Here is a 26810-nt window from a genome sequence, read left to right as displayed (position 1 = left end):
ATCTATTGGATCTTGGACATCAAAACTGGATCCAATTATAATGATGATGATGATGATGATAAAAACAATAACCAAAAACAATAACCAAGTACAGTAAACTCTCAGTTATCCGGCATAATTCAGCCAAGCCCTACATCGAATATTGCTCAATATTTGGTGTCAGGCAAGATACTGTGTAATTATCGGTCTCAACCCTCTACCCTAAAAACTTTCCCACGAGTAAAAGACGAAAATTAGGCACAAAATACAATGAAGTAAATGATAAAGCATAATAATACAGTAATACACTGCCAGTTAGCTACTATTTATGAGCTGGTTGATACACCTCAACGCTGGATATTCCATAGAACTGCCGGTTACCTCCCACTTCAGCGTCAGACACTGCATAATTTCACCGGATGTTGCTTTAATAAAGCGGAGCCAGCACTGGGCCGGATATTACAATGATGGATACCTGAGAGTTACTGTATTAGATACTACTGTATCATGACACACAAATATGTAACATGGCAACTGCCAATCCACATTATCCACACTGTACACAGACACAGTCGTCCTTCCTTTATCCGGACGTGTTCATTACCTGGACGCTGACCCTTGGCTCTATTAAACCATTATCCAAACTTACTTGTTATTATCTGGACATAAAAGTCCCCCAGAACTTCGGCTGCCCAGCCAACACGTTCAAACATTCGGCATCGTGGCCACTGGGCTCGAGCTGTGAGCGGTAAGTAGGCCATAACCCACAACTAAAGCTAAAATATCTGTCTGCCCTTGAACTGAAAGGTCAAAGTCGTGTGCTCATCTGATCACTCCCAATGAACCTTCAGCACCCGAGTAATACGATTGTAACACACAAGCGGTGTCAAAACATCTGCACGCATCCCCATCCAACGTCCAAAGTCACACGACCACCAGGCTAAGTCTTTCCTAACTGCCCCTGAGACTGTGACATACAGTAGACCGCAAGCCACGAGTACATGTTCAATGACAGCGGCCGTCTGCTTCTCTACCAAACGTTGAAAGTCCCCTGGTCACTGTGAGTTGTTTCCGCATGACCACTCAGCGTCTAACAGACTGCAAGCCACGAGTAAATGTATGGTAAAAGTGCCAGTCCACCTCGTAACAGAAGGGGGAGAATCCTGCCCACAGCCTTGATTCTCCCCCATTCCATCCCCCCTCCATACCCTCCTGGCTCCCCCCTCACTCCCTCAGTCACTAACCTCCTTCACACTGATAGCAATAACTCATGAGTTTTTACAGTTTTTTGCAGTTTATTCAAATACTATTGGCTGTATCAAAACTCCACAAAATCCATGAGAAAGCTCATAAATTCTGCATCTAGACATATGCTTAACTACTGGAAGGTGCTGGCAATATTTTGCATTAGGATGGTAGGAAGTTATATGAATGTAAATTTTACTCCTGAACATTTTATTCTCACTGCATTTCTGTACTTTTACTTATTATTGTAGTTTTATGTGTTTTTATTAGCTTATCTTATCCAGTATTTCCTCGTTTTTCGTTGCTTGGATGTTCCGCCAAAACCTCGCAAACAGTGAAATGTTGAAGTGTGAAGTTAAGAAACAATGGGAAAAATAGAGGAGCATTCCAGTAGACATGTACCTACCCCATCAGGAAGTACTGTAACACCAAATAGGCCCTACCCAAAATCAAATGAAGAGAGTTTGCTAGTGCTAAAACAGCACAACACAATAAACATGTGCCTGAAAAGACATTAAAACTGTTATAAAGAGCTGCAACACAAAAATCCTTACCAGGAATAAAGTGAAGACTTGCCTGAGTAGCAAGTGAACGTGTGTTGAGAGTGGATGGGCTAGTTCCCAATGTCACTAAGCAAGGAAAAGCTGCCACTTTTCACCAGATCATTTAATTTTCGATATCCATGTACGTCAACTAAACCCCAGTCATTTTATGTGCCCTCTTTGTCACTAAGAGGAAGGGAGAAATTATAACAACATTATTTTACCCACTGCTACAAGGAAGTATCCCTGCTTGTCGTAAAAGGTGACTAAAAGGGTTGGCGGAGGGTTAGTGCCCCTCCCCGGAAAACAACTAACTAAAAAAACAAACAATAAGCCTCGGACAAGGACTGACCAAACGTTGACGACCAAGGACCGGACAAAGGACATTGCAATTGGAACGTGGAATGTAAGGGGAGCGAATGATGAGGTGAAAGAGAGAGAGATTGTCCAGGTGCTTGAGGATGCGAAAGTGGATGTATGTGGAATAACTGAAACAAAATGGAGAGGAGAAAGTGTGAGAGAATGGGAGTATGGATGGGGTATATGTGCAGGAGTAGGTGAGAATGAGAGGGCAAAGGAAGGAGTTTGTATAGTTGTGAGTAAAAGATGGAAGAGGAGCATAAGACAGTATGGATCAGTTGGATCAAGGATTGTGTGGGTAAAGTTGAAAGTTGGAATACAAATGTGGGCGATTGTGTGTGTGTATGCACCAATGCAAGATCGTGCTAGAAGAGTGAGAGAAGAGTTCTGGACAAATGTAGAAGTGTGCATGGAAAAGTTTGGACGGAATGAGAGAGTGTTTTTGATTGGTGATATGAATGGTAAAGTTGGGAATGTGAAGGTGGATGGAACAGTTGGTGAGTGGGGTGTGCCTGCTGAGATAGATGAGAATGGCAGTGCATTAGTGGACATTTGTGCTGGGAGGGGGTTGGTGATAGCCAATACCCTCTTCAGGCATAAAATGATCCACAGGTATACATGGCGAGTGATGAGAAGGGTGGGTGGTGAACTGAATGAAAGGAAGGCAATGATTGATTATGTGTGTGTGGATGAAAGGATGCGAAGATGTATATTGGATGCAAGAGTTTATAGAGGTTGGGGGAGTGGACTTTCTGACCACTACTTGGTGGTGGCCAGAATTAAAGTTCAAGTAAGATGGAGGAACAGAAGAAGGGAAAGACGAGAGGAAGGAGTAGTTGCAAGGAGAGTGGAAAGGTTACAAGAGGATGAGAAAAAGGCAGAGTATAAGAGAGAAGTGGAGGAACGATTGGGCAAATATGAATTGGAGCAGATGGGGGACGTGGAAGGTGTGTGTAGAATATTTACAGAAGAAGTATGTGCAGCATGTGATGTGGTGTGTGGAAGGAAGAGAAGACGGAGGGGGGTGCAAGGAACAGCGTGGTGGACTGAAGAGGTGAAACAGGCTGTGGCACAAAAGAAGAAAGCATACAATGAATGGATGAGGAATAGGGGTGTGGAAGAGGTTGAGAGGCGGAAGAGAGAGTTATATGTAGAAAGAAAGAGAGAGGTGAAAAGATTAGTAAGAGAGAGTAAGAAGAGAGTGGATGAGGAATTTGGAAGGAATTTGAGTGTAAAGTGGAGGGACTGTAAGAAAATGTTCTGGAGAGAGGTGAAAAGAGTAAGACAGGGTGGAAGTGAAGTTAGCAGGGGAGTGAAAGATAAAAATGGGAGATTACTAGTGGAGAAGGGAGAAAAAGTGAGCAGATGGAGAGAACACTTTAAGGAATTGTTGAACGTGGAGGATGGAAGTAATGCGAGTATAAGTGGCTGGGGAATGGCTGGGAGAAGGAGGGAGGTGAGAAGACAGGAAGAAATCAGTAGGATAGAAGTTGTGGAAGCAATGAAGAAAGTTAAATCAGGGAAAGACCCAGGAGTTGATGGAGTGTGTGGTGAAATGCTGAAGCATGGGGGAGAGATAGTAGTAGAATGGATGTGGAAGATGTGCAGATTGGCCTGGGAGGAAGGTAGAGTCCCGGAGGATTGGAAGTCAGGTATAATTATTCCCTTGTACAAAGGAAAAGGGGAAAAAGAAGTGTGTGGTAATCATAGGGGCATTTGTCTTCTTAGTATAATAGGAAAAGTGTATGGTAGGATACTTATAGACAGAGTTAGAGAAAGAACAGAGGAATTAGTTGGAGAAGAACAGGGAGGCTTTAGGAAGGGAAGAGGTTGTGTAGATCAGATATTCATTCTCAGATCTTTAGTGGAAAAGTTTCTAGAGAAGGAAAAGAAGTTGTATGCGGCTTTCATGGATTTGGAGAAAGCATATGACAGGGTGGATAGACTAGGATTGTGGAAAGTGTTAAGAATATATGGAGTAGATGGGAAGTTGTTGAATGCTGTGAAGAGTATGTACGATGGTGCGAAGGCTGCAGTGCGTGTGGATGGTGAACTAAGTGAATCTTTCTCTTTGAAAGTTGGGTTGAAACAGGGATGTGTCATGTCTCCATGGTTGTTCAATCTGTACATGGATGGGGTAATAAAAGAGGTACAAGGTAAGGTAGTGGATGTTGGAGTGGCCCTGGTGAGAGAGGATAGTGTTTGGAAACTCCCTGTGCTGTTGTTTGCAGATGATACTGTGTTGTTGAATGAAGACGAAGGGGAGCTGCAAGGCTTGGTGGATGAGTTTGGGAGAGTGTGTAAGAAACGGAATCTAAAGGTGAATGTAGGGAAGAGTAAAGTGATGGTCTTTGAGAGAGGTGAAGTCAGTGAATGTACAGCGAGGTTGGATGGTGAGGAATTGGAAAATGTGAGTACGTTTAAGTACTTGGGTAGTGTGATGAGTAAGGATGGAGGTTTGGAGGGTGAAGTGCTTGAAAGGGTACAGCAGGGAAGAAAGGTTGCTGGTTCTTTGAAAGCAGTGATAAGAAACAGGGAAGTGAGCATGGAAGTGAAAAAGTTACTACATGACAGTATTGTAATACCAACTCTAACGTATGGAAGTGAAGCTTGGACGTTGTTGGAAGGACACAAGTCAAGAGTGAGAGCAGTGGAAATGAGTTATTTAAGAGGAGCCTGTGGAGTCACATGGAGAGACAGGCTGACGAATGAGGATATAAATGAGCGGTGTTATGTTGATGTGGATGTGATAGGAAGCGTTATGAGGAACATACTGAGGTGGTTTGGCCATGTGGAGAGGATGGAGGGTGAAAGACTGACGAAGAGAGTGTATGTGAGTGAGGTGGAGGGGGAAAGAGGGAGGGGGAGGCCGAGGATGAGATGCAGGGATGGGGTGGAGAGGTATATGAGAGAGGGGGGTGTGAGTTGGGAGCAGGGCAGTGAAATGGCGGGGGACAGGGTGACTTGGAGGCGATTTGTTTGTGGCCACCCCAAACAGGATTGAGGCGTCTGGCAATAGATAGATAGATACAAGGATGAGAGGCTGTAATATAGTCAAACAGAATCAAAAATTGGTGGGCCAAGTCTACCATTTCTGTACAGGGACGGTTATTATTTTTTCCTTCCTTAAATATCAATAAGCTTTATTTTACATCCATTTCAGATATTTGTCCATCAAAACAAAAATAAATAGTGTTACGAGAAACATGTAACGATTCTTTGTTAAGAAATAGCAGCATGACATGGCTGAAGATCGTACGTTACGATCACAAACAATAACAAACTCACGTGTGTCTACTGCCCTGCTGGACCTGCTGTGTATTCACGACACGGCTGAAGATCGTACGTTACGATCATAAACAATAACAAACTCACGTGTGTCTACTGCCCCGCTGGACGTTTCGTTTCGTTTTTAAAGGCTCCAACATGCTTGCATGTGTCGGCCTTGGTCACCTAATGGTGGCTCTCCACGCTGCACGATCCATTGCAGCCACCCTGTTCAGTCCCTTAACCCCTTCTTTACCGAAAATGTGTTTTGATGTACCCCTGTACATAGCCAGTAAACACCTGTGAGACACCGGAACCGCTACCATTGTACGCTGGTACACCCTCTAATGAATGGCAGCTTATGGACCTTAGGGGAGCCCGGTAAGGCTGTTTCTGAGGACCTCGGGTTAGCAACAGCTCTGTGTTTTGACAACAAAGACTGTGACGAAGTTCTGACGAATTCTGACATCATAAGATACATCATGACTGAGTTGCAGTGGCACCAATGGCTTGCTCACTCATCTGTGATGTAACCTCTTTTAGACCAATCATTTTTTTATTACCAACATCATGCTGGGTTTATGTGATCATCAGTATACAAACAAATAAAAAAGAGTGAATGGTTTCGACGTGGCAAAAAATATACACTACCCCTCACACTACGGGAGGGGGAGCTATCAGGTCGGTATGGGGGGTAAGCGTAATGTTTACACTGGCAGGAGGGGTCAGTAAAGAAGGGGTTAACCCTAAGGTCACACTTAATGACCTCGTCCCATGTCTTTCTTGGTCTACCCCTCATAACCCCACCCCCAATATTAACACTTCTCACCTTCCTCACCCAATTATCATCCCCCATCCTCTCCACATGTCCAAACCACCTTAATCTACCTCTCCTCATCACAACACCAATACACTCCAGTCCCATCCTACCTCTCAACTCTTCCATCGTAAACCCAGTCCTCCAGGCCTTGAACGCAGGGACGCACTACACATCCACCAAATCATTGTCATTTCTGAGCTGGCAAATATCTTCCTCCTTCACTGCCCAGGTCTCACTACCATACAGCATTACACTCCTAACACATGCTGCATACAAAGATCCCTTAGCACGTAGGGAGAGTCCTCTCAATGTCAGGAGAGGCAAGAGCTCCCTGAACTTCTTCCAACCACTTCTCACCCTAGCCACAGAGCTAGCTCCGGCCCCACCTCCAGCACACAACATGTCTCCCAAATAACAAAACTCTTCCACACATTCAAGAGATTCACCAGCAAGTTCAATCCTTTCACATCTGACAATCTCCACCTGCTCACCGCGACACGCCGTACACATAAAATCAGCATTATCTCGCAGTCTACCTCTGATACCACTACATCTCTTATGCACCCATTTATCACACACACCGCACAAGATGGAATTACTTCCCATGCCCTTGTGGCAAACTGCACATGGCCACTTTCCCTCATCTTTGACAGTACCGCCACCAACCCTAGATATCATCACTTTTGTTTTATCTGCATTTACCCTTAAACCCTTTTGCCCCATACCATCTCTCTACTTCCTAAACCTTTCCTCCGCCTCCCTTTCATTCTCTGCAATCAACACCAAATCATCAGCATACAACAACTCCCACGGGAGTCCGTTTCTAAAGTCATGTGAAAGGGCTTCAAGTACCATGATAAACAACATGGGACTCAAGACTGACCCCTGATGCACACCAACATTCACGGAAAACTCATCACTCAAATCTCCATTCACTCGTACCTGGGTGTGAGCACCCACATACATGGCCATAACCATCCTAACCAACCACTCCTCCAAGCCAAGCTTTCTCATTGCCCACTTCACCACCTCTCTAGGGACTCTGTCAAAGGCCTTTTCCAAATCAACAAAAATAAAATAAAGATCCCTTCTCCTACCAATATATTTTTCCTGAAGCTGTCGAACAATGAATACTGCGTCAGTGGTCCCCCTACCTGGCATAAACCCAAACTGCATCTCATCAATATTCACTCTTTCTCTAATCATACCTTCTAAAACTCTCTCCATTACCTTCATTATCTGATCTCAAAGCTTTATACCTCTATAATTACTTCTTTCCAGGGCATCACCTTTCCCTTTATACACATTTACAATTACACTCTTCAGCCAATCATCTGGGACAACACACTCATAAATAATCCTATTTATCAGGTCAGTGACTAAACTCACCCCTATATCGCCTGAGGCCTTCAACATTTCGGCAGTCAACCCAGACACACCTGCTGTCTTCCCCACCCTCATCCTGCCTATTGCCTCACTCACAGTAGCAGTATCAATCAAAGGCCAAGGGCCAGACACTGGATCTGCTGGCTCCAAACCTTCCCTGTCCCAGTCAAACTCCTCATTCAACAACCAGTTATAATACTTTCTCCATGCATCTTTAATATCCTCACTGTTCACCACTACCCTTCCTTCATCATTCTTCACACACTGCTCACCTATAATATCCCGATTATCCTTCTTCACTTGACCTGCCACCCTAAATATCACATTTTACCTTTCCCCATGATTTAGGTTATCAAGTAATAGTCTCTGTGACTCAGACTTTGCCCTGTATACCTCTCTCCTAGCCCTATGCTTGGCAGCCAAATACTCCTCTTTGCTACCACCCTTCTTCCATTCCTGGAAAAGCCTTCTTTTCTCCTAAACTGCATCTTCTACACCCTCATCCCACCACCAAGTTATTTTATGTCTTGGTGGTCCTCTTGTCCAACCGCATGTTACATCAGTAACTCTCAAGAAATTGTTCTTGAGGGCTCTGTACTGTTCATTAACGCCTCTGTCCACAGCTCCCTTTTCAGCCACCACTCTCCTCAACTTGCTATAGAAGGCATCCCTTACTACTTGGTTTTTCAGCTTCCATATTTTCCTCCTAGGTACATAAGTCCTCTTTTTCATCAGTTGTTCTTTAAGCACCATACACAAATCAATAGTTTGTGCTGCTGCACACACTCCTCACTTCCTATAACTTTAACATCCCTCACTAACCTCCTATTGGCCCTCTTAACCAGAAAATAATCTATCTGACTGCTATTTCCCCCAGACTCATACGTAATTAACCTACTGTCTCTTTTCATAAAATATGTGTTGCACACAATCATGTCCGTTGCCTCCCCAAACTCGAGTATCCTTTCCCCTTCTACATTCCTTAGACCATACGCACATCCCCCATGCACTCCTTCATAACCTTGTGCTGCTTCACCTACATGACCATTTAAGTCCCCTCCCAAAATCACTATCTCATCATCCCGCATACCACCCACTACACGTATTAAATCATCCCAAAATCTATCTTTCTCTGATTCATCCAATCCTGCCTGTGGAGCATATGCTGATATAATCGCAGCTATCTTTCTTCCTAACAGAATTTTCACTACCAATATCCTATCGCTTACTCTCAAAACATTCATAACATATTCCACTCATTTCTCCGCAACCATCACACCAACACCTCCACATCCGTCTGTCCCCCCCCTCCCAAAACAACTTATAGCCACAGTCCTTCCCAACAATCTTTCTGGCTGATCCACCCCTGTACCGGACTTCCTGCAAACACGCCACATCCACCCACCTCCTACTGAATGCCTCAACGACTTCCACCGCTCTTCCCCTCAAACTTCCCACATTCCATGAACCCACCCTCATCCCCATGGGATGAGGAAAACTGTTGCATAGAAAAATGGACAGTGCCTAGACTGAGCATCAGTATGCATCATCTGCTGAGTGTTGGCTGCCAGCTGGTAGGGTCAAAAAGCAGGGAAATTAGCGAAGTGTGAGACAACTCGGAAACGAGGCATCAAAGTAAAATGCATCGAACTACGAGGATTTACTGTAGTATAAACACTAGTGAAGATGTTGGTATACCATTTATACCAATATAACCAATTTCCACTGGCATATTTGGCTGTGCAATTTTGGGGGGCCTCAGGAGCACTCATCATAGATAACTGATTTTTTCCAAATTTAGGTTTTCTGTGGATTTTTGTTGTTTATGCGCTGTTTTCTTGATGTTTAACATTAATCTGGAAAATCCTATGTGTGTTCTGATGTCTCAAGAAGGCAGAATGACTGGAACAGAGTGCCAAAATTAGGAGGGGTACTGTACATACAGTAGTGTATAGGAAGGGTGGTTTTCGATTTTCAGTGTTTTTTTTTTTTTCACAGTTTTCTTGGTGTTTCGCATTACTCTGGATATTCCTGTGTGTGATTTGATGTCAAAATATGGCAGAGTGAGCTGAAAAAATGTGCCAAAATTATGAGGGGTACTGTACACACAACAGTGTATTGGTGGGGTGTTTTTTGGTTTTCAGACATGGTTTTCTTGGTGTTGAAAATTATTTTGGATAATCCTATGTATGTTCTGATGTCAAAATATGGCAGAAAGACCAGAAAACACTGCCAAAATAAGGAACGGTAATGTACATACCGTAATGTATAGGTAGGGTGATTTTTGGTTTTCGGTGGTTTTTCTGCATGGTTTTCCTGGTGTTTAGCATTACTTTGGATATTCCTACGTGTGTTTTTATGTCTAAATATGCCTGAATGACTGGAAAACACTGCCAAATTATGCACAGGTACTGTACAAATAGTGTTAGGTGTAGGCTGGAGGTTAGGTAAATGTAAGGTCTGGGTATGGCAGGGGAATAGTGTTCATTATCCAGATGTTGCCACTACCCAGACATGCCTTTGGCTCTATTATGTCTGGATAAATGATGGATTACTGTACTTTCCATTTTACTTTGGTTGCTTGCAATGACTTCTCAATGCTGCAGTACACAGATCTACGTTGCTGGTGTTTTAACCCCTAAAGTGCTAAGCTCATCGATCTAGCGTTTTGCGCAATTTCTTAAAAGGACGAGCAACACCGATTGTGCAACATCCACAAAAAACTGGCAGCAGCTGGCTCCACCCCAGCTGTGATGCAGATGGCTTCTAACCAATCAGAACTAAGTGTTGGACACACCGGAGGGGAGACCCAGGCCTGTAACCAGGCGGTGAGGGGTGTACCCCCCACCTCCCTCCCGCCACGTCCCTCTACCCCACTACCTTGTTACTACCCTACCTCCCACTGTTCTTACCACCACCACCACCCCTCCCACCCCCTCCTCATGCATCCCCCCCTCCCATGTGGATCCCCCCATCCCCCCCCAGTTATCTGGGGGGAGGGTATTTCCCCCCTACCCTCTCTCCAAGTCCCTTTACTCCATTGGGGCTCTTCCTTTGTGTCTTGTGGTGGTCTCCTTCCATCCCTCCATCCCATACACCCCCTCCTGGCCTTACCACCTCCCACCACCTTCCCATACCCCCACCCCCACCCCCTAGCACACAGTATCTTTACCTCCCCGGCCTCGAGTATTTTGCGTACTTTTTACCCTTTACGGCACATGTTGTTGAATCATTATCTTTAATTTATTCGTGTCTTTGCATACAGATATGCACACCACAATTATTTTACCTGTCTTTATTCGAAACCCACTCGAAAAAGGGATTTTATTTTATGCCGATGAATGCAAGCATGTTGAAGCCTTCAAAAACGAAACGAAACGAAAACTAGCTAGATTTGACAGCTCGGAGGGGAGGAGTGGGGGGACGGGAGGTTAGGCGAGGGGAGGGGAGGGAAGGGGGGAGGGGGGAGGAGAGAGGAGGACAGGGAAGGAGAGGGGAGGGAGGGGAGTGGAGGAATGGGAAGGGGAGAAGATGGGAGGATAATTTTCACTATTTATCATATTTTATTGGGGGGTTTATGACCATTTTCCCTAGCTAGATTTGACAGGGAGGGGAGGGGAGGGGAGGGGAGGGGAGGGGAGGGGAGGGAGGAGATTGGTGGTATGGGGAGAAGAGAGGAGGGGAGGATAATTTTTACTTTTTATCATATTTATTTGGGGTGTTTGTCACCATTTTATTTTTTTCTAAGCACATTACAATGGTTTATAACATCTGTACACACCAAAAAAATTTATTTTGGTGATTTTTGTACGTATTTTTGCGAAGAAAACAGGTGCAATGGTGTATTTGCTTTCTCACTGGGGCTGTGACGGGTAACTATTATAAATTTTGACGGGCTGCAGCTAGGAGGGTGGGGTTTGCGTTTTCAGGTGTGTAAATTCAAGCTCTGTAAATCGGGCATAAAACTTTTAACCTTTCACGTAGTCGAAAAACAGGCCCGTTTTTGCGTCCTGGGGGGTAGTCGAGGCTGGAGAACTGCGTACTCTAGGGGTTAAAGGGGGATGTATATCTACGTCCCTGGCGCAGTACAGATTAATGCAAATTCTCTTCACCAAGGGCCACTCATAACAGAAAAAATATCAAGGTCATAATATTAGAGAATATTATGGCTGTACTTCAACAGACAGTAAATGGTGAATAACAGTTAAGTGAAATTTTCAGTACTGCCCAAACATTCTAATAGCTATCGATACTGCTTCTCTATTTAATTTGTTAAAGTTTCTAGTATATGAGACAATACAAATGATGACTGTTAATGAAAAATGATAAAAAGGCAATATACTGTACATATACTTTAAATACATGATGAAACTACTATACTGTACTATGATCAATTAAATATAACCTAATAAAGTTATTTAGCTAATTTTTATAATTCAAAGTATAATAAGCAACTAACCTTGACCCTCAATCTTGGGATACGAACTCCAACACTAGAAACAAGAGGGAATAGTCTGTATGTCAACATCACAAGCTCCTGAAATACCTTCCTCTGGAGTGCTACAGCAAAATTCTTATCTGCCTGGGACTGCAGGGCCTAGAAAATTAGAACAGGATACCTTTAATGCATGACAAACTATAGAAAGGTAATGCTATATAAGCAGAGCACAACTTACTTTTTATCTTACATGTAAGTGATTCTGTTTTAGGCAACCTCTGCTTGTGGAACTAAAAATGCACTGGGCTTATGGTACTTGCCAAGCCTACAAATTTTCATGATTCTAAATGTCCTCATTCCCTTCTGGACCCCATCATGCATTACAGTATGTGAATGCTATACTTAAAAAAAAAAAAAATAGAGCAGCAAACTTTTGATTTTCAAGGTTCTAGAGTCCTGCTCCCACTCTAGAATCACAGCTTATAAATCCCATACCTCTGGAACATGACCATCTTTGGTTCTGCAAATGTATTCAGACAACAGACCTTTGATAATGGCCATTAATATTGATTTTCAAGTATCTAAGTCTCCCCTCCTGCCCTACACCACTCTTCTACACCTAACACCATATATACAAACTATCAAAGTAACCAGGCGATCTTGGGTTCCATAACTGTACACACAAAATAAGCCTAATATTAGGGAGTTCTGAATTGATTTTACATACACAGTGGATTTGACCACTTCTCTTCATGATCTACAGCTGTGTCACGATGAATCCCTCGCCTTCACCGTGCTTCAATGAGACAACAGGGTTCAAAAGCTATGCTAATACTACTTCCAAAGAAGTCTCTGTAACTTTCTAATAGAAAAAATATGAAGATTTTGCCCGTGCATTTACATTATATATGGATCTCCAAAATGCATATGACAAGGAGAATATAGAAGGAAATTACAGTACAGTACTTAAGATTTTATATGTATGGTATGGATGAAAAGCTGTGGAATTCTGTGAAGAGTTTATATGTCGGTAGTAAAGCATGTGTAAGAGCATGGGAACATACATTATCATGCAACATTTCCTTTACTTTGCTGTCCCAGTACTTCCATCCTGGGAATCTGGACACAACCCAGGGGCACTATCAGATTTGTCTTAAGTGAAGCTTGGAAAATAGAGAAATACCCTATAGTATGTTCAGTGCTGTCTGTGTTGTTCAGTAACCAGGATCTGTCTATGTTATACACTGGAATCACATATCAGGTTGCTGTTGGTTTATTTTTGTATTTAAGGAGGACTGATAGCATGGGCATGGTAAGTGGTGGTGACCATCATCCACTCACTTGTAGTGCTGCCTACTTCTTCTTTAGCCTTTATCATTCTTTTTCTGTGCTTGGCCTCCTCTCTTCCTATTTCTCCCATCTTTCCTGTCACTTCTTATTGCTTTTCTTTCCTTTACAGGTGGCTTTACATTGAGTGACAAGCCAAATGGTTTCCTGTAAGCCAAGAAACCATTTACAATGCTGGGTGGTAACCATATAACCAAACCATAGGTGCTCTTGAGTGACAAGCCAAATGGTTTCCTGTAAGCTAAGAAACCATTTACAATGCTGGGTGGTAATCATATAACCAAACCATACGTGCTCCCTACGTGTCAACAAGTGGGTTGGTGGAGGGTTAGTGCCCCTCCCCATAAAACAAATAACTCAAAGTCAAATGGCCACCCCTTAAGGGATTATGGCATCTGGCAATAGATAGATAGATGATAGCATGGGCATATGCTCATCAAAGGTACAGGTACCTGTGATGATCTTGGGGAACTGATTTTATCTCTGGACATGAGAAAGGAATGTACAAATGGGATGATGATGATGATGTTTATTTTAGACTGTACATGAGAAAAATGCACAAAACTGATATCTAAACATCACTAATATATTCCTGTGGTATAATAAAAGATGCATTATATTTGGCTACCGATTATGGACTTACCAGCAACTGGACTAAAGTTACACTTACCTGTGCTGATCTGTGGGAACTGATTTTATCTCTGCACATGGAAGAGGAATGCAAATATGGGATGATGAAGATGTTTACTTTATGCTGTACATGAGAAAAATGTACAAAATGGACATCTAAGCATCCTATTGTACAATAAAAGGTGTATAATATTTAGCTTCTGATTATGGAATTACAGTACAGCAAATGAACTACAGTATTAATCTAAGAACTAACCATAACAAGTCTCAAAAGAGTGCGCGTGGCCACAGCCAAAGCTCTCAGGTAACTGCTTTTCTTCCGACATTCTGGCCGAGTTGTCCGCTCCAACACAGATATCTGTAACAGATGTATTGTGGCTTAAGGACATGATTGAGAGATGTTGATATTACTACAGAGACCTTACAAAAAATGCTACAGTACTGAATTCAAATTTTACTCCATATGAGGTAACTGTGATGTGCAGTAATACCTATATACTGTAGCTATATTATTCATTTCTTGTTACAAACTATTACAAATATCAGCCCAAAAAAACAATACTGTATAAATACCTCCTGCTTGAGGGAAAACAGGGATCGGCCTGATGAACGACGAAACTCTTCCCATCGCCTCTGTTTAATATCATTGTCTAGAGGTGTTATAAACTCTCTGTTTGGAAAATCTTGCATTAATGAATTTTCCAGCTCACCAAGACTTGCAGCAATCTGATTCACAAACCTGGTCAGTTGACGTAAACGAAGGTTTTCTTCTCCAATACCTTGCCGACTTGGTGCATGAGGTCTTGTCTTGACTTGACTGGAAGTCTTGTTGTTTATGGTGGTCTTTTTCTTTGCATGATAAGGAACAGGTGAATCAGACTTTTGAACCTGATTTCCTTTGTTTGTTTTTTTCTTTACATGAGATGCAGAAACAGAATCAGAATCCTGAACCTGATTTGGTTTTGGCTGTGGTGAATCCATAGCTTCTTGAACTACAGAAGGATCCATTTTTGACTCACTCTGTTTTAACTTTGCAACCATAAAATCATGCCTAGCTCTTCTCTGAGCCTCCTCAATTTCTTCTGGTTTAAGATGCTGAAAAAAAAAAAAAAAAAAATGAGAAACCTACAATTCTACTAATACAATGTACAGCCACTTTAGGGATGATATAAGTGGATATGCAGTACAGTACAGTAAACCCTCGATATACAGAACCCTCTTATAATGTACTGTATTTCTGTTCTAACAACCACCTTAAGCTGGCTGAATGTTATGTTCATTTCATGAATTTTCATTCAGTAAAGGAATGAACACGTAGGAAACACTGACTAGTGTGGCATCCCTAGCCCCACACACATACACATACACACAGGAGAGAGATGGTTGGGTGGATTGTGTGTACTTAGACTTAAAGAAGGCCTTTGACAAGGTACCTCATAAGAGACTAATGTGGAAACTAGAATATATAGGAGGACTAAAGGGGAAACTTCTGGAATGGATGAGAGACTTTTTGAGAGACAGACAAATGAGGACAGTAATAAAGGAAAAGATGTCTGGATGGAGGGAAGTAACAAGTGGAGTCCCTCAAGGCTCAGTGTTGGCGCCAGTAATGTTCCTGATTTACGTAAATGATATGGTAGATGGAGTGAACAGTTATGCGAGTCTGTTTGCTGATGATGTAAAGATCTTGAGGAAGATAGAGGTTGAGGAGGATTGTAAAATACTGCAGGAGGATTTGGATAGGATACACAATTGGAGCCGGACGTGGGAAATGAAATTTAATGTAAAGAAATGTAAAATATTGGAAATGGGTAAAAGTACCAGGAGACCATCACTGAATTATTTTTTGGGTAATGAATTAATCACAAAAAGGAGAGAAGAGAAAGATTTGGGAGTGCTGGTCCAAGATAGTTTGTCACCAGAAAAGCACATTAACAAGATAGTTGGAGAGACTTATAAGCTCTTGACTAACATAAGAGTAGCATTTCATTATATGGATGAGGAAATGATGAAAAAATTGATAGTGGCCATGATCCGCCCCAGGTTAGAATATGCAGCGGTAGTGTGGTCCCCACACAAAAAGAAAGATATAAACAAGATTGAGAGAATACAAAGAACAGCAACCAAGATGGTCCCCAGTCTGACAGACCTGTCATACAGAGAGAGGCTGGAAAAACTGGATTTGCCTTCGTTAGAGGAAAGGAGAAAGAGGGGAGACATGATTGCGGTGTTCAGGACCATGGTGGGAGTAGATAAAATTGACAAAGAAGATCTGTTTGTATGGGATAAGAGAGCAACAAGAGGACATGGAATGAAATTGAAAAAGTCAAGCTGCTTGAAGGATATCAAGAAATATAGCTTTCCTTACAGAAGTATAGACTTATGGAATAGCCTGGACAAAGAGATCGTCCAGTCTAAAAACTTAAACGAGTTTAAAGTTAAATTCGACTTATTGAGAAACAGCGACGGAAACCCACGAGCATAGTACATTCCGTGTATATCACAATTAGGTATATTCTTAAATATTTGAAACGACTTAGACAAAGAGGTGGTGCATGAGAAAAACATTCATGTGTGTAAAGGTAGACTTGATAAATGTGGATATGGAGACAGGACAACACGAGCATTGCTCAATTCCTGTATACTACAAATAGGTAAATACAAATAGGTAAATACACACACACACACACACACACACACACACACACACACACACACACATTCCTTGGGATTAGTCTCTGTGTGACCAGCATCATGAGAGGAGCCATAAACAGAGCATTTATTGAAAAAAACAAAAAAGAGCAATTTGGACCTAGCTGTATGGTACGTTATTGTGTATGACTGTACAGCCGAACGACACTCTACAGTACATTTAATGGACTTTGTTTTGGTAAATGCCACGACACCTGGGAAATTACCGAACAGCATGGTATTTGGCTTTGATGAACTATTGGCTTTAACGTCAAGGGTTTGGTACCAATTAATTCATTATATCAAGGGTGTACTGTATGTAAACTAAACCCAATCTATAGACGAAAGTGGAGGAAACATTAAAAAAATTTTAAAATGTGTAGGAAAGCTAAACTAATACTGTACTACTGTGTTTCTGTATGTAAAAGATGATATACTATACTGACATTTTCCAGTCACCATCCCTACATGTCAAGTGGGGTTGGTGGAGGATTAGTGCCCCTCCCTGTAAAACAATTAACTCTATGCCATTGGCCACCCCATCTGGGACACATGGCGTCTGGCAATGAATGAATGAATGAAATGAATGTATTATAATAAACTGTATTAGATCTATCTATCTATCTACCTTGCTAATGCCTTTCCTCCTGCTTCAAACTCCATAACAAGGGGTAATACTGACATAAGTCACCCAGATACTGCCCTTACACTTCTCTTGACCTTTCAACCACTCTTCTAGCCATTCTAAATCTCTCACTTATAAACTATTCATCTCACTTCTCCTATGTAGATGTGAGTTTTCCTCTCGCAACAATACAGATTACTACAACTCACTTTCAAACAAACTTCCTATTACTATTTTCCTGTATTCTGTTCACATGTTCATACCACCTCTTATGCTTCTCTTCATCCACTTGAAGTTGCAATACCACACTGCATTATCTTATACTCTTTTCCCTCCACCAAAATCATCATACATTGTTTGGCTGCTCATTTCACCTACAGGTACAAATTTTTAGCCAATTTTTCTCAAATGCTCTCTGTCAGTGTCAAAATTTCATGTTTACATACTATTCTATTCCATTCTATTGCCAGACGCCTCAATCCCGTTTGGGGTGGCCACAAACAAATCGCCTCCAAGTCGCCCTGTCCCCCGCCATTTCACTGCCCTGCTCCCAACTCACACACCCCCTCTCTCATATACCTCTCTACCCCATCCCTCCATCTCATCCTCGGCCTCCCCCTCCCTCTTCCCCCCTCCACCTCACTCACATACACTCTCTTCGTCAGTCTTTCACCCTCCATCCTCTCCACATGGCCAAACCACCTCAGTGTGTTCCTCATAACGCTTCCTATCACATCCACATCCACACCACAAAGCTCCTTTATATCCTCATTCGTCAGCCTGTCTCTCCAGTTGACTCCACAGACTCCACTTAAATAACTCATTTCCATTGCTCTCACTCTTGACTTGTGTCCTTCCAACAATGTCCAAGCTTCACTTCTGTACGTTAGAGTTGGTATCACAATACTGTCATGTAGTAACTTTTTCACTTCCATGCTCACTTCCCTGTTTCTTATCACTGCTTTCAAAGAACCAGCAAATTTTCTTCCCTGCTGTACCCTTTCAAGCACTTCACCCTCCAAACCTCCATCCTTACTCATCACACTACCCAAGTACTTAAACGTACTCACATTTTCCAATTCCTCACCATCCAACCTCGCTGTACATTCACTAACTTCACCTCTCTCAAAGACCATCACTTTACTCTTCCCTACATTCACCTTTAGATTACGTTTCTTACACACTCTCTCAAACTCATCCACCAAGCCTTGCAGCTCCCCTTCGTCTTCACTCAACAACACAGTATCTTCTGCAAACAACAGTACAGGGAGTTTCCAAACACTATCCTCTCTCACCAGGGCCACTCCAACATCCACTACCTTACCTTGTACCTCTTTTATTACCCCATCCATGTACAGATTGAACAACCATGGAGACATGACACATCCCTGTTTCAAACCAACTTTCAAAGAGAAAAATTCACTTAGTTCACCATCCACACGCACTGCAGCCTTCGCACCATCGTACATACTCTTCACAGCATTCAACAACTTCCCATCTACTCCATATATTATTAACACTTTCCACAATCCTTGTCTATCCACCCTGTCATATGCTTTCTCCAAGTCCATGAAAGCCGCATACAACTTCTTTCCCTTCTCTAGAAACTTTTCCACTAAAGATCTAAGAATAAATATCTGATCTACACAACCTCTTCCCTTCCTAAAGCCTCCCTGTTCTTCTCCAACTAATTTCTCTGTTCTTTCTCTAACTCTGTCTATAAGTATCCTACCATACACTTTTCCTATTATACTAAGAAGACAAATGCCCCTATGATTACATACAATACATAAAATACATAAAAACCCACAAATTAAAGTACCGTACACCATCTTTCATCATCTTTTTTACTGTACATACATGTCTCTCTCTCTCTCTCTCTGAATACAACAACTACTGAATCATGCAATAACTCTTCTTTTCTGAACCTTTTATTCTTATCTCATTATCCATACTTTCAAATTTGCCATTAACCGTTACAGATATATCAAACTTCGTTTTTTACTTCAGTGCCAGGCAACTCCTTACATATCATTCCTCATTCTGATTTTACAGTTCAAATCGCACTGTTTTGGTACCTTATACTATCTATCTATCTATTGCCAGACACCTTAATCCCTTATACAAAGTGGCCACAAACAAATCCCCTCCACGTCACCCTGTCCCCTGCCATTTCCCTGCCCTGCTCCCAATTCACACCCCTCTCTCTCATATACCTCTCCACTCCATCCCTCCATCTCATCCTTGGCCTTCCCCTCCCTCTCCCCCCCTCCACCTCAATCACATACACTCTCTTCGTCAGTCTCTCACTCTCCGCATGGTCAAACCACCTCAATGTGTTTCTCCTAACGCTTCCTATCACATCCACATCCACACCACGACGCTCCTTCACATCCTCATTTGTCAGTCTGTCTCTCCATGTGACTCCACAGGCTCCTCTCAAATAACTCACTTCCACTGCTCTCACTCTTGACTTGTGTCCCTCCAACACCGTCCAAGCTTCACTTCCATACATTAGAGCAGATATCACAATACTGTCATGTAATAACTTTTTCACTTCCATGCTCACTTCCCTGTTTATCACTGCTTCAAGGAACCAGCAACCTTTCTTCCTTGTTGTACCCTTTCAAGCACTTCACCCTCCAAACTTCCATCCTTACTCATCACACTACCCAAGCACTTAAATGTACTCACACTCTCCACTTCCTCATCATCCAACCACATTGACTTCACCTCTCTCGAAGACCATAGCTTTATGCTTCCCTACATTCACCCCTAGATTCCATTTCTTACACACTCTCCCAAACTCATCCACCAAGCCTTGCAGCTTCCCTTTGTCTTCACTTAACAACACAGTATCATCTGCAAACAACAGTACAGGGAGTTTCCAAACACTGCCATCTCTCATTTGGGCCACTCCCAACATCCACACACCTACCCTGTATCTCCCTTATAACCCCATCCACATACAGATTGAACAACCATGGAGATATGACACATCCCTGTTTCAACCCAACCTTCAAATAGAAAAACTCACTCAGTTCACTATCCACATGCACTGCAGCCTTAGCACCCACATACATACTCTTCACAGCACTCAACAACTTCCCATCTACTCCATATATTCTTAATACTTTCCACAATCCTTGTCTATCCACCCTGTCATATGCTTTCTCCAAAACCATAAGGGCCTCATACAACTTCTTTCCCTTCTCTAGAAACTTTTCCACTAAAGATCTAAGAATGAATATCTGATCTACACAACCTCCCTTCCTAAAGCCTCCCTGTTCTCCTCCAACTAATTCCTCTGTTATTTCCCTAACTCTGTTAATAAGTATCCTACCATATACTTTTCCTATTACACTAAGAAAACAAATGCCCCTATGATTACCACACACTACTTTTTCCCCTTTCCCTTTGTACAAGGGAATAATTATACCTGACTTCCAATCCTCTGGGACTCTACCCTCCTCCCAGGCCAATCTGCACATCTTCCACATCCATTCTACTACTATCTCTCCCCCATGCTTCAGCATTTCACCACATACTCCATCAATTCCTGGGGCTTTCCCCATTTTGACTTTCTTCATTGCTTCCACAACTTCTATCCTACAGATTTCTTACTGTCTTCTCACCTCCCTCCTTCTCCCAGCCATTCCCCAGCCACTTATACTCACATTACACTCATTCTCTATGTTCAACAATTCATTGAGGTGTTCTCTCCATCTGCTCACTTTTTAACCCTTCTCAACTTGTAATCTACCATTTTTATCTTTCACCCCCCTACTAACTCCACTGCTATCCTGTCTGACTCTCTTTACCTCTTTCCAGAACATTTTCTTACATTCCTTCCACCTGACACTCAAAATCCTTCAAAATTCTTCATTCAATCTCTTCTTACTCTCTCTTACTAATCTTTTCACCTCTCTCTTCCTTTCTACACATAACTCTCTTGTCCGTCTCTCAACTTCTTCCACGTCCCTATTTCTCATCCATTATTATATGCTTTTTTCTTTTGTGCCACACCCTGTTTCACCTCTTCATTCCACCATACTGTTCCTTGCATCCCCTTTCATCTTCACCCCACACACCACCTCACATGCTGCACATATTTCTTCTGTGAATATCTTGCACACACCTTTCACGTCCCCCATCTGCCCCAATTTATATTTACCCAATCGTTCCTCCACTTCTCTCTTATATTCTGCCTTTTTCTCATCCTCTTGTAACCTTTCCACTCTCCTTGCATATACTCCTTCCTCCCGTCCTTCCTTCTATTTCTCCATTTTACTTGGACCTTGACTCTGACCACCACCAGGTGGTGGTCAGAAAGTCCACTCCCCCAACCTCTATATGCTCTTGTATCCATTACATGTCTTCGCATCCTTTCCTCCACACACACATAATCAATCATTGGCTTCCTTTCATTAAGTTCACCCTCCACCCTTCTCATCACTTGCCATGTATACCTGTTGATCAGTTTGTGCCTGAAGAGGGTATTGGTATCACCAACCCCCTCCCGGCACAAATGTCCACTAAAGCACTGCCATTCTCATCTATTTCAGCAGGCACACCCCACTCACCAACTACTCCATCCACCTTCACATTCCCTACTTTACCATTCATATCATCAATCAAAAACACTCTCTCATTCCTTTCAAACTATACAATGACCTACAAGCAGCACAACAGCCTAATCTATCTATCTATCTATCTGTAGCCCGACACCCTAATCCCGCAAAGGGTGGCCGCAGACAAAACGCCTCCAAGTCACTCTGTCACCCACCATTTGACTACCCTCCCCCCAACTCACCCCTCCCTCCCTCATATACCTCTCTACTCCATCCCTCCACCTCATCCTCGGTCTACCCTTCCCTCTCCCTCCCTCCACCTCACCTACATACACCCTCTTAGTCAGTCTTTCATTCTCCATTCTCTTCACATGTCCAAACCACCTCAGTGTATTTCTCCTAATCTTCTCAACCACATCCACATCCATCCCACAATGTTCCTTCACTTCTTCATTCGTCAACCTGTCCCTCCACGTCACTCCACATGCTCCTCTCAAGTAACTCATTTCCATTGCTCTCACCCTTGACTTGTTCCCCTCTTGGAAGGTTCACGCCTCGCTTCCATACGTCAGGGTAGGGATCACAATACTATCATACAGTGACTTCTTAACTTCCATACTCACCTCCCTATTTCTCATCACTGCATTCAGTGTACCATCAACCTTCCTTCCCTGCTGTACCCTTTCACGCACTTCATCCCCCAAAGTTCCATCCTTACTCATCACACTACCCAAGTACTTGAATGCACTCACATTCTCCATATCCTCACCATCCAACCTCACTGCACACTCTGTAACTTCATTCCTCTCAAACACCATAACTTTACTTTTGTTTACATTAACTTTCAGATTCCTCCTCCTACACACTGTCCCAAATTCATTCACAAAACCTTGCAACTCCCATTCATCTTCACTCAACAATACTGTATCATCAGCAAACAGCAACACCGGAATCTTCCAAATCTTACCTTCATTCATTAGAGCCACTCCCACATCCACTGCCCTACCTTGCACCTCCTTTACAACCCCATCCATGTATATATTAAACAGCCATGGAGACATCACACAACCCTGTATCAGTCCCACACTGAGATCAAAGAACTCACTCAGCTCACCATCCACTCACACCATAGCCCTAGCTCTCTCGTACATACTCTTCACAGCACTCAACAATTTCCCCTCCACTCCATATATTCTTAATACCTTCCACATACCTTGCCTATCTATTCTGTCAGAAGCTTTCTCCAAGTCCATGAATGCAGCATACACTTTCCTTCCCTTCTCTAGATACTTCTCCACTAAACATCTTAGAACAAATATCTGATCTACACACCCTTTTCCCTTCCTAAATACCCCTTGTTCTTCTCAAACTAGCTCCTCTGTCATATGCCTAACCCTACCAATGAGTATTCTACCACATATTTTACCAGTCACACTAAGAAGGCAAATACCCCTATGGTTACCACATACTTCTCTCTCCCCTTTTCCTTTGTATAAAGGAACAATTATACCTGATTTCCAGTCCTCTGGAACCCTTCCCTCTTCCCAAGCCAATCTAAACAACTTCCATATCCACTCCACAACAATCTCACCCCCATTTCACCACACACTCCATCAATTCCTGGGGCCTTTCCCAACTTAATCTTCTTCATCACTTCCACTACTTCTGCCCTACTGATCTCTTCCTCCCTCCTCTCATCTCTTCTTCTCCCAGCCATTCCCTAACCACTTATACTCGCGCTGCTCTCACTCTCTACATTCAACAAATCCTCAAAGTGCTCTTTCCATCTCCTCAATTTCTCTCTCTTCTCCACTAACAATCTATTATTCCTATCTTTCACTCCCCTACTATTTCCCCTTTCACACTGCCTTACTTTCTTTACCTCCTTCCAAAACAATTTCTTACTCTCCCTCAATTTCACACTCAGATTCCTCCCAAACTCTTCATCCACTTTCTTCTTACTCTCCTTCACCAGTCTCTTAACCTCCCATCTCCTGCTCACATATACCTCTCTCTTCTCTCTCTCATCTTGTCCCCCACCTCTACACGCTAACCATTCACTATATGCCTTCTTTTGTTCCACAGCTCGTTTCACCTCATTCCACCATGCTGTCCCTTGCACACATTTGCATCTCCTCCTCACTCCACAAACCGCCTCACATGCTGCGCCTATCTCTTCCGTGAATATCTTACATACGTCTTCCACCCCTTCCATCTGCTCTAGCTCATACCTTCCCAATCTTTCTTCCACTATGCTCTTATACTCTGTCATTTTCTCACTATCTTGCAATTTCTCCACTCCTCTCACAGGAGCTGCTTCCTCCTGTCTTCCCCTTTGTCTCCTCAACCACTTTCTTTGCAGCTCTACCTTGGCCATCACTAAGTGATGGTCCGAGACTCCATTCCCCCACCAACTCCACACTCTTGCATCCAACACTTATCTTCTCATTCGTTCATCCACACACACGTAGTCTATCATTGCCTTTCATTCAAGCCACACAATTTATCCATCAAGCAATTCTTTCCTGTCCCATTAGGAACATTGGAACACAGGCCTAGGCTACCCAGTTCAGATATTTATGGCAAGAGTGGCCGGTCCCTCACATTGCATTTTGCAAGCAATAACCCCACTGGTCAAATTATGTTGAAGTGCCTTATACCAGTGTCCATTTGCTGGTTCTATTGTTACCAGCCAACACAGTATACTACAAACTCTCAAATCAGAAAGTTTTACGTTCAAAGACTTTATGGAAAATGGAAAAGGTTTGCTGGCTGAACCACAGTGATAACTATGAAAAAAGTACGAACAGAAATAAAATAGCCTATTGTACCATAAACAGTAAATATGCTATTGTGAAGCACTGTACCTAGCATTAGTAATCTATTATCATTTCTTATACATGTCCACAAAACATACTGCCCTGACTGTGCGGAGAGGTGTCAACAACCCATATCATTCGGAAAAAGTAATTTAGAAACTAAAGTCTATCTATCTATTGCCAGATGCCTCAATCCCGTAAAGGGTGGCCACAAACAAACCGTCTCTATGTCGTCCTGTCCAATGATACTTCACTGCCTTGCTCCTAGATCACATCCCCCTCTCTAATATGCCTCTCCACTCCATCCTTCCATCTCATCCTCGGCTCCCTCCTCCCTCTCCCCCACTCCACCTCACTCGCGTACACTCTTCTCATTAGTCTCTCACCCTCTATCCTCTCCACATGGCCAAACTACCTCAATGTATTTCTCCTAATGCTTTCTATCACATCCACACCACAGTACACCTTCACTTCCTTATTTGTGAACCTGTCTCTCCATGTAACTCCACATGCTCCTCTAAAATAATTCATTTCCACTGCTCTCACTCTAGACATGTGCCCTTCCAACAAAGCCAAGGCACTTCCACACGTTAGAGTTGGTATCACAATACCGGTACCGTACTGTCATGTAATGACTTTCTCTTCCATGCTCACTTCTCCGTTCCTTATCACTGCTGTTTTGGATCAGAGTGTCTACTATAAACAGTTTGCTAGGCTAAGGAAAACTATATGTACTGTATGTACAGTAATATCTTCCACATTCCCTCCCAGTTCACCTTGATATTTACTTTTCCAGAACCACAAAGGTCATAGCCTAAATGCCTTCATGTGGTGGTACCAGTACAACTAGGACGGTACAAGTAAGGTACATTTTCAATGACTCGCTCCCATCCTATCCCAAGCTCTCTATCTCAAAATATCATTCAAGTGCTGTACGTTACAGTAGTACGTTTTAAAAGCTCTGACACTTCTATACTGTCACTCACTTTGAAATGAGTGACTGATGCTTTCTGTACTGTTCTGTGGTGGGTTGATCTGGGTACAAGACGGTGGAGGGTAATGGCGGTGGGCAAGCGGGGTCGATGCTCCAAGTGCCGTGGGGACAGTTGCTTCCACCACCAACCTTCATCCTCCCACCAACGTCCACCAACTGTTCCCTCTGATTCACCCATCACAATTCCTGAAATACAGTACAGCAGATATTTTCATCATCATCGCATCTTCCACTAGAAAATGGGATGGGTAATCTTAAATCAAGAAACTGAAGCGAAAAAGAAAAACTACATACAGAGGAAGCAAACCATGATTCAGAAACCTGGAAGGAGCAATACAAATGGGGGAGATCTATCAAAAGTATGCCCAAAGATATGGCTCAGACATTCAATCATGTATGGTACCACTCAAGCCCCTCGAATCCTGGCTCTAGCTCACAGGCCTAACCATTTGCACATTATGGGTATTTTCTTTATGGATGCACTTGACATACCTGCCAAAAAGCCAATCTACAGACTATTTTTTTTTTTTTAATAACTTTTCATGTGCTTCTCCATACATAATTCATCTAACCTATTAGTGGTTGACTGTTTCCTTGTGTACAGTACACAACATTACAGACATCATAGGGCATCTACCAGACCCTGAAAAAATGCCTTTTTCAGTTCTGTGTATTCAACCCAAAGTCTAGTACCAGCAGCATCCAAAGATCCCTGAGGATGATGACCACAGAAGTGGACCCCAAACATATCCAAAAGCATACCAAAGTGCATGCTGGGAAGACCTGTCTTGAGCTTTACTTCCCATAAGACCCTATATGCTCCTTTAAAACCTTCTGAAGCACCTCCAGGTCTGGGGAAGAGGTGAGATTACCCAAGCCGAGTACTGACTCTTCTGCCAAGTCAGCAATCTCGTTCTCCTTGATGCCATGATGGAAGGGTATCCACTTATGATGTAAGCGCCAGGAAGATGGAAAGGAACTGAGAAGAGACCGAAAGGCAAAGTCAAGGCCCCTGTGAGAAGAATGCAACCAGATGATGGTACACAGGACTGGGAAACTGCATATGATGATTTCTTGGAGGGTAGATACAAAAAGT

At 42.8% G+C, this 26810-nt stretch overlaps 1 protein-coding gene across 1 annotated transcript in view; it reads right to left on the bottom strand.

Annotated features, from left to right (window-relative positions):
- LOC145399130 (uncharacterized) overlaps positions 1-25892 on the bottom strand; it is a 71000-nt gene extending 45108 nt beyond the window's left edge. Inside the window, exons 1-4 of the mRNA XM_080271869.1 lie at positions 25707-25892; positions 14588-15109; positions 14271-14372; positions 12059-12196 (exon numbers count right to left, since the gene is read on the bottom strand). Of these exons, the coding sequence (XP_080127995.1) occupies positions 12059-12196; positions 14271-14372; positions 14588-15109; positions 25707-25892 (948 nt within the window). The remainder of the gene's footprint in view (positions 1-12058; positions 12197-14270; positions 14373-14587; positions 15110-25706) is intronic.
- Positions 25893-26810: the final 918 nt, after the last annotated feature.

Source organism: Coenobita brevimanus, chromosome 47 (assembly GCF_032717465.1).
Source record: "Coenobita brevimanus isolate Jiangsu-jjx chromosome 47, ASM3271746v2, whole genome shotgun sequence".
Lineage (NCBI taxonomy): Eukaryota > Metazoa > Arthropoda > Malacostraca > Decapoda > Coenobitidae > Coenobita > Coenobita brevimanus.
Note: the sequence above shows the minus strand (reverse complement) of the source record. Positions and strands in the feature narration are given on the sequence as shown.